Source organism: Grampus griseus, assembly GCF_964374135.1.
Source record: "Grampus griseus genome assembly, chromosome: 13".
In the NCBI taxonomy this organism is placed as follows: domain Eukaryota; kingdom Metazoa; phylum Chordata; class Mammalia; order Artiodactyla; family Delphinidae; genus Grampus; species Grampus griseus.
The window spans coordinates 38891727-38904808 of NC_139007.1; the positions used below are offsets into that span (position 1 = coordinate 38891727).

At 42.8% G+C, this 13082-nt stretch overlaps 1 protein-coding gene across 1 annotated transcript in view; it reads left to right on the forward strand.

Moving 5' to 3' along the window:
* Positions 1-3067: 3067 nt before the first annotated feature.
* The window catches only part of ARMC2 (armadillo repeat containing 2), a gene marked incomplete at its 3' end in the record, with an annotated part of 106328 nt that continues 96313 nt past the window's right edge, over positions 3068-13082 (forward strand). Inside the window, exons 1-3 of the mRNA XM_082669101.1 lie at positions 3068-3205; positions 9471-9731; positions 10214-10286. Coding sequence (XP_082525227.1) covers positions 9514-9731; positions 10214-10286 — 291 coding nt within the window. The 5' untranslated portion in view covers positions 3068-3205; positions 9471-9513. The remainder of the gene's footprint in view (positions 3206-9470; positions 9732-10213; positions 10287-13082) is intronic.

The window sequence follows — 13082 nt, forward strand, 5'->3', positions numbered from 1 at the left end:
TACCCTCTCTGAACCTCAGTTTTGTCCACTCTCAAATTGGGATAATAATCCCCAAACCAACTACCTCTCAGGCTTACTGTAAACTCTAAATAAAACAATAAAAAGGAAATGCTCCAAATGAAAGCAGTGTAGAAACTATAAAGTGCTTTATAAATGTTAGAGACTAAATGTTTTCCTCTTTTTTTTTTTTTTTTTTGCGGTACGCGGGCCTCTCACTGTTGTGGAGCACAGGCTCCGGACGTGCAGGCTCAGAGGCCATGGCTCACGGGCCCAGCCGCTCCGCGGCACGTGGGATCTTCCCAGACCGGGGCATGAACCCACGTCCCCTGTATCGGCAGGCGGACTCTCAACCACTGCGCCACCAGGGAAGCCCTAAATGTTTTCCTCTTTAATACTTCTAAGGTATAAGAAATGTCAACAATTTTGTTTCTAAAATAATTCCACTTATAAGCTTAACTATGTCAAATTCGGTTAAATAGCCATCAGGTAACCATGGAGGAACAGCCAGGTCAATATAATAGGCCACTGCTATGATATCCTCAAGACTTTCCCATGTCGTGCCCTTCAGTGAGGTAAGCTGGGCAGCTTTATTGCTTTTAAATAACTGCTGCCTATAATTCTGCCCTTGTCATTCTTTTCAATCGTTCTGACTTGCCTGGCAGACATTTCCTGGCCAACTGATCCGGTCAGCTTCACGTTCCAGTAGTGTGCTTACGAGGTCTATTTTAGCCCAAGATCCTAGGGTGCAAAGACCATAGTTAGTAATTGACTGAACAACAGGTTTTTAAACTGAAGTTTCAAAGGAGATGGTAATTGTATAATCATCAGTTCCAAAATGAAGGTGAGGCAAAGTCTCCAGAGGGCCAGTTACAAAGAAACATACAGACTCCCTGGACCTAAGGGTCCAGGCTGAGGCTAAAAATAAGGAGTCAGAGAGTGGAGGAGGGGGAGGATGTATGAGAAAATTTCTTTGGAGTGTGGGGTCGCCAATTCCCTCATCTCAAACTCAGCAAGAGGGGCTTCCCAGAAACTGCAGTTAGGTGGTCCTGGGAAAACTAAAGCTCCATCCTGGGATAGCATGGAGGGGACTGCATGGGCCTGCACTCTCAGAGTCTCAGGGGCAAGAGATGTGTGGGATTTCCCTGGGACAAGATGTGGGGCCATCTTGGGATCCGTCTGAAGGGTCTGGAGTGAACCCTGGATTTCTAGGGGATGGGAGGGAGTTACAAGCAACCAATAGAATAGTACTGCACCCACCCAGAGTCTCAGGGAGAGAGGTCCCCATTAACAGGAAACTGAAGGACTCAGGAAAGACCCACGTGGGTTGCTTTAATCACAGGCCAGGCACAGCAAGCTCAAAGCCATCAGCTCCAGGAACGAGTGCTCTAGCTCTTGGCTTCTCCTTTCCCAACTTCCTGCCCACCTCCACCCAGGCTGGGTCTTAAGGAGCCTCTATTCAATGGGGAAGTGGTGAGCCTAAGCCAACCGCATCCCCTCTGGGAAAGCCAATTACAGACCTTAAGCCTGAGAAGGGAAGAGAGTGATGTGGCCTTACTTCCAAGTTAAGTTTGATGCATTTGTTTATATCTTGTACCCAACATTAGAATTTTGGAACGAAGCTGTGGTTGAGACTTAGTTACTAGAGGACTATCAGTTATCTATAAATGAGCAGAAAATACAACTCTACCCAGCTTTCCATCCAGGGGCAGGGGAAGATAACCAACACTGAATATGTTTTTAAATGGCAGTGAGACACAAAACTAAAGTAGCATCTGGGTCACATCTCACAAGTTGTGAACTCGAAGTACTAGTTATGGTTTACATTAAATGGGCAAAAGTCCCTTTGCACAATAGAGTCCAATGGCCAGTAAAAAGGACTTGATATGATAATTCAGGTCGAGTCACTAGAAAAGATTTCAACCCTGAAGAATGCAAATGCTTTGTTTCAGGTCCTAAAATTACCCAGTAATCTAATAAGTATTTATTGTTTGTTATATGTGAAATCCTGTTGGGTACTTTGAAGAATAATTAGATTCCTTTAGTTCAGGTTAGTATCATTTCCCACCTAACACCATGCCTTACGCATAGTAAGTGCTCAAAAATATTTTCAATTTAATTATTCTTTACAAGATACTTAGCACCAAGGGATGTGGCATTTTTCCAATGTTGACAACAACACTTCAGCTGAAAAATCCCCATATTTATAAAATGTGGTGCAATCCTGAATGGAGAGTGATTATGGTCTCACTTGTATTTAACACTGTACAGTGTTGCTGAATGGTCTAACAGGAGAGAACAGAATTTAAACCAGAAACATATAAATGGGGTTCTTCTGCCAGTCAACTGTGATAATGCAGTAGGAGCAAAAAATGGCTGCTGATGGGAGGCCTAGACTTGAATCTACCGCTGTCACTCACTAGACCTCGGGCCCCGATTTTGTTTCCTATGAATGGGGATGCCAGGCTGGCTACCTCAGAGTGCCAGGGACGCTCAAAAAGATACTACACAGTGAAATACTCTTTGTAAACTCTAAAGTGCTTCACAAGTGCAAGGTCTTAATAGTAGCAACAGTTTAACATTCGTTGACTGCCACATGCATAGCACTTTAAATCTGTTTTCTCATTCAATCTTCACAACCACCCCAAGACCTAGCTAGGTACTTTTATTCCCTCCATTTTACAGATGAGGAGAGACTGAGAGGGTTAAACAACTAGTTCAAGATTATACTGAACCGCAACTTGAACCAGTAAATCCTGAATCTTACTCCTAAACACTAAGCCGCTGTCCTGCTTATTGCGATTTAATACAGGCGCTGATATCTCATAGGGGCTCAACAAACGCGGTTCCGTAAATTGCTGATTTAAAAGCAGACGCCTTCCCACCCCCGCTCTTCCAAGCTTACCGGTCGCCCTTTCTCGCAGCACCTGATGCTCGTACTCCCGGCCACGGGCCCTCGCCCACGCTCCTCCCACTCCCCGCCTGCTGGCGCCCACGCCTCAGTGTTTCTACGCATGCGTTGGGGAGACCTGCGCAAGTCCAGTGGCCCAGCGGGGGCTGAGGGACCTCTCGGACCCTCCTCGCCCGGCCCCACCCTGCTGGGCCCCGCCTGCTCTCGGTGGCTGCTGCCGCCGCCGTCGCCGCCTGGGGAAAGCTGGAGGATGAGCTGAGTCTCCGCAGTTGTCACTGTCTCCACCGCTACCTACAGGTGCTTTGGGTCTGGCCGGAAGCCCCCTTCCCTGCGCCCACTCCCAACTCATTCCCTGGCCCACTCCGCCTGTCCAGCAGCTTCCTGGCTCTGCAGGGAGGCGGCCTGGGCGTCCGGGGTAAATAGTTTGTGTACGGTTACCATGGAGACACTGGCCGGCCCGGCCGAGCGGGCGAGCCAGCAGGCTGGCTAGCTGGCTGGCGGGCAGGGTGAAGATGCTGTTGCGCTCTGCTCTGGCCTGGACCGGTGGAGGAGGGGGTATTGCCGGGAGTGGGGAAGCCGCTGCCTGCGTGGGAGGTGAGGCGTCCCCCGCCGGTTCACCCGGCACCCCTCGTGCTGTTGTCCGCCTTCTGTCCCTCTGTGGGGAGAGAGGTGATGAGAGTTCCCTGTGCACGCCTGTCGGGGTCGGGCCGCGGCTGTCTTTAGTTCTATACACTGAGCATTTCGCCAAGCGCGTGGTGCTTAGTAGAAACTCAGTAGTATTTGTTGAATGAGAGTGATAGACTGAGGGACTTTGTTTAGGCATACAGTGACCCAGCCAAGGTCACACAAATTGTACCTGGGCTCCTCTAGGCAATACATAGGGTCTTCGCTTTTTTTTGTGGTACGCGGGCCTCTCACTGTTGTGGCCTCTCCCGTTGCAGAGCACAGGCTCCGTGGCCATGGCTCACGGGCCCAGCCGCTCCGCGGCACGTGGGATCTTCCCGGACCGGGGCACGAACCCACGTCCCCTGAATCGGCAGGCGGACTCTCAACCACTGCGCCACCAGGGAAGCCCCAATACATAGGGTCTTAATAAATAAGTGTATATGTAACAATATGCACTAAAATATATTGTACATACATATAATGCCTTTTATAATCCATTCCTATGAGTGTCACAGCACATCTTCCATCTCACCCTGATTTAGAATTATTTTACTTGGTAGAAAAGCAAGTACCACTCTTTATTTGTATCCTATTTTGTGAATCTATAAAATTCTGATCAATTGTTTGACATAGCTGATATTCAGTAAGATACTTAAGATTCTTTTTTCACAAAGCAAAACACCCTGGTTTAAATTTTAAAACTTATAAAATGTATGACAACACTGAACAAATGTCATTTCCTTTCTTTTGCAATTTCTTTTTTTTTAAATGCAGCTTTTCATTCATGAGTAAATTTTTTGTTGTATCCTTTTATCACACAGTGCTTGGACGGTATTTAATGTTTTTTAAGGGCCAGGCGCCATGCTAAAGCACTTTACATTAATTTGTCATTTAATCCTCCAAACAATCCTATGAAGCAATTACTATTACTACGCACTTTTTACAGCTGAAGAAACTGAGGCTTAGAGATGTTAGAAGCCTTGCCCAAGGTTACATAGCCGCACATTGTCAGATTATTTGAACCTTTATTCCAGCATCTAAGCATTTAATCACTGCTTCTTTGGATACTCATATTAACACGAAAGTCATTCAGAATCATGGTAAGGGTCTTGAGTATTTGATTTGCAGGAAAAAGAGTATGGAGATGGCCAGTCTTTCCCCTGTTGCAAACATCCTGATAGTGCCGTGTTACATTTAGCAAGAAGCCTGTTTCAGATGACTGTTAGCAGCAGAGGTAAAGACAGATCTTTATAATTAGGTATAAACTTATAAATGACAACGCACAACTTTTCCCCTAACCAATAAGAAATATTTTGTTTGAAAAGGTCACCAGTTTCAAATTTCCTACCGCTGGTGGTGGTCATCCGCTAGAGGTCCTGTGGACATCATAAGCTCAAGACAGTGATGCAAGACAGAACTCAGCTGCTTCTTTCCCTTCAAAGTGCACATCCCCTCCTGTTTTCTTTTATTTTTTAAAAAAAATATTTATTTATTTGGCTGTGCTGGGTCCTGCGACATGTGGGTTCTAGTTCCCCGACCAGGGATTGAACCCAGGCCCCCTGCATTGGAAGTGTGGAGTCTTAACCACTGGACCACCAGGGAAGTCCCTCCTCCTGTTTTTTTTTTGTGTGTGTGTGGTACGTGGACCTCTCACTGTTGTGGCCTCTCGCTGTTGTGGAGCAACAGGCTCCGGACGCGCAGGCTCAGCGGCCATGGCTCACGGGCCCAGCCGCTCTGCGGCATGTGGGATCTTCCCGGACCGGGGCACGAACCCGTGTCCCCTGCATCGGCAGGCGGACTCTAAACCACTGCGCCACCAGGGAAGCCCCTCCTGTTTTCTTTTAAAAGGTCACCTTGCCCTCCCAACCTCCCTAAGTTTGCATACCCAGTGTCACCTCTGCCCCCTTCCTGCCCTCTCAGATGCCAAATCCTGTTGGTTCTTGTGTCCTTGGTGCACCTTACTCATTCTCATCTCTCTTCTTACTCTAGTTCACCTTCACTCCTATGCTTCGGGCTTTCAGTGCCCCATCCACTAATCACAGCATTTATCAAGTCTTACTCCATGCTGGGCAACTTGAAGTGAAAGCAAGAAAGCAAAAAGGGGCTAAATTTGATCTCATATTACCCCATGGCATCAAGAATCAGATGCCATTTGAAATAAAGTCCCTTGTGCTTTCTTAATCCACTGTAACAAATGTCTCCAATTCAGAAGCCATGCAGCCTTCATCTGGATATTTTCTAGCTTGGGTCTGTATTTGAAAATGGAGTCCAGCGATTACACAAATGCCGACTTTAAGCTGTACTTCATGTGAAGAGCTAAGGCTCAGAGTCTGGTGGGGCAACACCAGGTGCGTGGGCAATTCTAACCCAGTGAGGGGTGGGGTGTGCTAACAGAGACCACGGGGGACCTTGCAGAGTATGGCGGAGGGACACCTAGTTGAGGGTGGGAGAGGCATGTCCAGGAAAGCTTTCTTGAGGACCTCTAAGAGTTAGCTGGGTGGTTATATAAAAACTGCCTGATCTTGTCCCTTCTAGTTTTTTCCATCCTGCCCATTCCTGCCATCACATCATGCCTCAACATCTTTTAATTTGCTTATCAGCTTGTATTTACTTTCCTGACCTGCCATTCAGTTCTGTCTCTGCTACAACTCCAGTTTTCATTTCCAGAGCTCCTTCCTCTCCAGTGCACACCCCATATGTCCTAGATACTCTGCCTTGCCTCACTCATTGACTTGGTTGGAAATTCCTCCTCTATTCCAGCCCCAATGTCAGCCATTGTCATTTGTTCAAATTCAGAGCATTTTCCAGAACCTAGCTCAAGCATCACCTCCTCTAGGATGTCTGCCTGACACCTCCCAATCAGAAATCCCTTTCTCTTTCATAATCACATGGTAGTTTATCTCTATTTTATGTATTGCCCCCATCAGTTTCTACCTTGTATTAAAAGCAGGTGGGTACAAGCAGGACTGATACCCAGCTGGTTCACACCAAGAAAGCTGCTCTACTTGTGGAAACACCGGCATGTTTCTATATTGGTGTGTAAATAGCTGTAGCCCCAGGGCCTCTGAGTCCCCACCTTCCACCACCCCATCCAGTGGGTAATAGTTTCAATATCAGCCCTGGGCGTATGTCTTAGGTTGTGTGTGTGCGTGTGTGTGCATGCTATTGCTTAAGACTGTCCGCCTCATAGAGTTAATTGAGATGATGTACTTGAGAGTACTTAGCACGCTGCTTGGTATTAAAGTAAATGTTGAATAGCATTAGTGGTTGGTCCTTGCCTGAGAGTGAAGACAGTGAAGTCTGTGTTCCCAGAGATCCAAGGGGAGGAAACAGTTCATCTATACTAGCTGAATGGATTTGTTCTAGTTGTCAGGAGAAGTTTTGTAAAGTTAAAATTTCTGTGATACTGTTGTGTTATTGTGTTATGGTTCAGGCATACTTTACTATAAATACACAAGCTTTCAAACTCTGATCGTGTTTTAAATTGGCAAAAACCATCTCTAATAAGAATTTGTAATTTAATAATTATAAAGAAAATACTCCCCCCCTGAAAAAAACCCCACTTCTAACTCAGTTCACTTGCATTATTGAACATTTCCATGTTTGAATTAGTTACTAATATATTAATATTGATATGATAATAGATTAACTGAGCAGATACTACATTATTGAAACAGTTTTTCACAATATAGCTGTTAAAGTGGGATTTGCGGGGAAGAGAGAGGCAAAGGGAGAGAGAAAGCTGTGTTAGAATTTGTGGTAAAAATTTACAGACGAAAAGATTTTTAAACCCATTATGTACATCGTTTCCAGCAGTATTTGATCAATCTAAACTCCTGTATGCCCAAATAATTTACAGAGGTCTTAGAATTTGACCTCCTTCATTACTCTATGAAAGGGTATAGTTTTCAATGTAAACTAAAATACAGCCAAGGACAACCTTAGTCAGGAATGATGGTCCATTATTACTCATCCAAAGCACGTTCTCTAATCTTAATTAGTTTTGCCAGATCACCTTTGGACATCCCTAAACTTATTAGTGCCGTGTGGGGCTAAGGCATCACAAACCTCATTTGGTCTTTGGAAGAAACTTGTTCATTGTACTGAAATGTCTTTTTTTCTTACTTCAGTGGGCCTTTTGAAAACAAACCAGCAAACAAACTTGCCATGGACACTGAAGTTAGATGTTGTGGTTCTGAATTTGTATTATTATGCATCAAAAAATTATATATATATATATATACACATATATATAGTGTGTATGAAACACTTTATATTTATTTTTAATAATTAACATTGAATATTTTTTAGCAAAGAGGTTATCATATCATATTAGAAGTAAATGTATGAGGCCTGCCACAGTTTTTGTTAATTGTTCTAATGTACATAATTCCGGAGACCTTGCTTAAATTGGAACTCCTATATCAAAAATTCCTAGAATAGTGTTGCTTATCTAGTAATTTATTACTGTTTTACTTCAACACCTGGCCTTTCCATATGAAAGGAACAGCATATTGTTTGCAGTTATCATATTCTTTTCCTCAAAAACTCTTTTGGAGGGTAGACAACAAATGTTTTTGTTGTCTGTTGTTAAGTAACACCTTAATGTATAGAATCATAATACAGTTAAGCCCTCTTCAGTTGTCTAAGGAATCACCTGTAGATTCTACTTACAAAAATGGTGTCTTTTTAGTTTCCTTGGGCATATGTCACAAAACTTTTTTCTTTTTCGCAGAAGTTATTCTAAAATTGGGCAACTGAGATATATGAATAATTTACAGACCTCAGTCTCCCTGGAGATACAACTTTTTTTTTTAATGAACACTGAATGTACTGATTAGAATTAAGTTTTTAAAATCTCGACTCTTTTAAAGTGTAGAGCTGTCAGAGGTGTGTTGCCAGGTTAGCCAGGCCTCCATGGGCACACGAGCCTAAAGAAGGATCTGCATTCTCATGGCCCTTATGTGTGACTTTAACTTTTTAACCGAGGGCGGTGGCCTGGGAAAGGATCATTTGATATCGATATTCGGTATTTATTCACGTAGGACATTATCTCAAGTTGAAGGTGATTTGAATCAACTCATTCAAATATATCATAGGCAAATGTAAGGCTGAACCTTTCTCTGAGGCTACATTTATAAAAGCTACATTTTTAAAAATGTACATTTATAAAAGCTGATATAGTTTGGATAGAGGCCCCATCTGACTGACTTTAATCTTTTTTTTTTTTTTTTTTTTTTGTGGTACGCGGGCCTCTCACTGTTGTGGTCTCTCTCGTTGTGGAGCACAGGCTCTGGACGCGCAGGCTCAACGGCCATGGCTCACGGGCCCAGCTGCTCGGCGGCATGTGGGATCTTCCCGGACCAGGGCACGAACCCGTGTCCCCTGCATCGGCAGGCAGACTCTCAACCACTGCGCCACTAGGGAAGCCCTAACTTTAATCTTATACTAGCATTTTATGTGGAGGGCTGTGGGAAAAAAAAGGGAAACTTCAGTTAAACATTTTAGCAGAACCCCTCTGCCCTGCCACCCAATGTGTTTTTTATAGATTGGAGACTATGAGATGGTTTTCCCTTCCTGGGGTGTCTTCTTTCACGATTTATCCTCTTTCTCTCCAGGTTTAGCTTTCACTCTAGGTCCCTTCCCTGCGCGTCATTTCCCTTAATCGCATGTATTCCCAAAGGCATCACTGTGCATGTCAACCTATTTTTTTGAAAGCTCTTTTCCCTTCCTGATCTTCTAAGTGTAACTGCGTGGTAGGTTTTTAATTAAAAGTTGTGATTGTTTTTTCAAGTTTAATATACAGGAATGGTTTAAGTATGTATGGTTGGGTTTGAGCACTCCTTTCTAAATGACTGGATGAAAATAGTTGATATTTTGTACCCTATATTTGCAGGGTGTGGTGTCTGCCTGAAGAACATTGCACTTTAAAAGGAAAGATGCTGTCTCCAAACGATAAAAAGTTAGAAAAGCTAGATCCGTTTTACCGACCTTCAGTGTCCGAGCAGAAGACTAGTGCAGAAATCATAAGTGAAGCACGAAATGCCTTAAGAACTGTTAGGACCCAAAGACCATTTACACCACGGGAAGACCAAAGAAAACTATTTGGACGTGCATCTTCAAGAACACCAGAAAATAGACCCCCGTCTTCCTTCAGGTATTTAAAATTTCTCTTGCCTATACACTCAAGTATATATATGTATGAAGATGACATTTTCCCTTAATTCTAGTTACGGATAGTTGCTTTTCTAAGTGTGACTTCTGCTAATTATACCTCTTATATCTGTTCAAGCTTTCTAAAGATATTTCCAGACCTTGGGTCCAAGACGTTGCTTTGGTTTGAAATGGTTAATAATGATTGTCATACCAACTTTATAAAGTAATATGAACAAAGCTTTAAAAAAAATCACAGTATACATTCCTTCTTTTCATTATTCAATATTTACAATCCTCCTAAAAGCAAGAAAAGAGTTGTTAATAAAATGTTTAAAGTACTATGATTTTTAAAAATCGCTTCTTCCTTAAGGCTTATGCATTGAATGCTTTTACTTGTTTGGGGTCTAGAGTTAACTAACATACTAGAAATTTTTAAAAATGATTCTTTACAAACTAACACTTCTCTTCTGTCTCCTATGCTAGCGTCCATGCATCCAGTTTTGAGTCCTCTGATTCCAGACCCATCTTTGGCACACGTCTCAGTCCACTAGAGCTTGTGAGTACTTTATATTACCACGGGTGCTATGAAATGGAATTGGCCCCAGTACTTGGAATCAGCACTTCTATATGCTAAGAAAATGATCACATAGACCTAAATGTATTAATAATTTGATATGAAAGCAAATTCTTTTATACTTTTTCAAATATAATGGTTTGTATATAATGAAACACATTTATTATTCACCTATAGTTTCATAACAAAGAGGAATTTTAGAGATATATAGTAACTTGGCAAACAAATGTTTCACAGTATCTTTTAAATTATGCATATGTATTTTATTTTCAGTAGTTACATATACAAATAAATTATAGATGCATGTACATAATCAAAGATTTGTTACCAAAAAAACCCTCCAGCAGTCTTCCATCCCCTTATTTTTCATTCTCCACTCCCCAGTACTCTCACTTTAAACTCTTTTGGCACATTCTTTTGGTATTTACATCCAAATTTTTAAATAATAACAGTGTCTTGCTGCTCTCTGACTTAGGAGCTTGAGGAATTATCTAATGACTTCCTGCTAGGGAAGATGAAGATTTAACCCTTGTCTGTCTTCCCACACACCTCCTCACAACACATTCACCCTTTCTGTCCCCACTGCTACTCCCAGTATAGATATATCATAATTTTGGTTAGATCCCTTTTCTCTGAGTGTGATTATATAAATTCTGTTTATAGCTGAGCCTTGAACTAATGATGATTAATGATGATTACTTCTCCTTCCCTGCACCACTCTTTGTTTTCCCTGGTGTTAATAATTGCCTTGCTCTTTTAGTTTTGTATTATTATTGTTTCAACTCCAAACTCTTCTCCAGTGGCCTAAATTTCCTTCATATATTCAGACACATGAGGTATTGATTCATCTCCTTGGAGAACTTTTCACACTCCCTCCTGGACCACTTGCCCTGGGCATCTGCACACAGCTTGCTACTCCTTCCTGTGCTGGTTTTATATTTCCTGTATCCCAAGTCCTCCTTTTTCTTGATTTACTCTTGTTTTAGCAGAGTACTCCCTCCAATAGCTTCTTGAGAAAGGGTGTATGGGAAATAAATTATCTGAGACCTTGACTGCTGTTTTTTCTCTCTGGAAGTTTATAGGATTTTTTCTTTTTGTTCCCAGTGTTCTGAAATGTCCTGATGCTGAGCACTTTCAATGTGAAATCTTGTGCCCTTCAGCTCTGGGAAACGTCCTTGAATCATTTTGATGTGTCTTCCCCTCTTTTCTGTTCTTTTTGCCCTTTCTGGAATTTATTATTCGGATATAGGATCCCCTGGACTGGCCCTTCAGTTTTCTTATTTTCTCTTTTCTGGTTCTCATCATTTTTTGGATGAGGCTTTATCTTCTAATCCTTTTATTGAGTCCTTTTCATTTCTGCTATGATATTTTTAATTTCCTAAAGCTTTTCCCCCTCTAAATTATCTTTTTTTAAATATATAGTATTCTGTTCTTATTTAATGGTTGCAGCATCTTATCTCAGTATATTAATGGTGGTTTTGGTTTTTTAATTGTTTGCTTCTTTTAAAATCTCTGTTGCTTTTGTGTATGTTGGGGGGAGGGCTTAAAAAAGAAATTTATTTTCTCACAGTTCTGAAGATTAGAAGTTCAAGATCAAGCTGGCAGCAGGGTTGATTTCTTCTCAGATCTTTCTCCTTGGCTTATAGATGGCTATCTTCTTCCTGTGTCATCACATGGTCTGTCCTCTGTGTCTCTGTTGCAGTTTTATATTTGCCTTGGTCTCTCTTTTTTTCGTAAGAGACTCTCTTCTGATAGCTCACGCTGCTTGTTTGGCTGTTCTTATTTGAGAGGGGAAGCATGTGGAATGGATTGGTCAACCCACAGGTGATATCTACGCAAACCTGCATTTAGGGGGATTTGGCTGGGCTGTGTTGTTTGTGAGACCCTCAATAGCAATATCTTTAGGGCTTTCCTTGTGGGCTGCTCAATTCTCTGTAGAATATTTCTTGGAGGATAAAGACTGGTTGCTAACTGTTGGGCTGTACCCTGCAGGCCTGCAACGCCTGTGCTTGCCCAGCTTTAAGACTGAAGAAAGAGCCCAGAGTCGGCAATAGAGACATCAGTTATAGGGGGCAATTTCTCTGGCTCATTAGTTACCAGGGGAACCAGCAGGGGTGCATGCCCTTCACTTCCCCTTTGATAAGCTATCAGGTGGAGATGTTCTGATCTAAAGACTAGAACAGTCACCAGCTGGGTCAGGGGCGAATATGTAGGAAGGTCAGTCATGTGAGTAGGGTTTAGGTGAAGCAGATGCTGCTCGTGCAGGGGATGTACAGAGAGCAAGAGATCAGTCATTTTGAGTGGCCTGACCATACATACACTGACTTCTAGGAGCCAGGAGGAAGAAGGTAGGAATGCCTAGCATTCAGTATGTCAATATTCAGTTAACATCTATGTTTACATTAAGTATCCTGACTCTTGACTGTGCCTGGTTAGCCTGATTCAGAGACCCTCTGTTTCATCCTCTCCGAAGAACACACTCCCCATCTAATCCTGGGTTCAGTAGCCTGACTGCGTAGAGCTGGGAGGGAAGGAGTTACACAGACTTTCAACCAATTTTCCTTAGGCACCCCTGCCTTTATGCCCCTGCTACCGCAAGTACCTGGTGATACCAGTTCCTTAGACTTTCATGGAACTGGGGCGTCAGTCAAGCTGCTTCTCAATTTTTATTACTGTTTATGTGTGTGTATGTTTGTGTGTGCATATGTTTGGGTTTTTTTGTTTTTTTGCGGTACGTGGGCCTCTCACTGTTGTGGCCTCTCCGGTTGCGGAGCACAG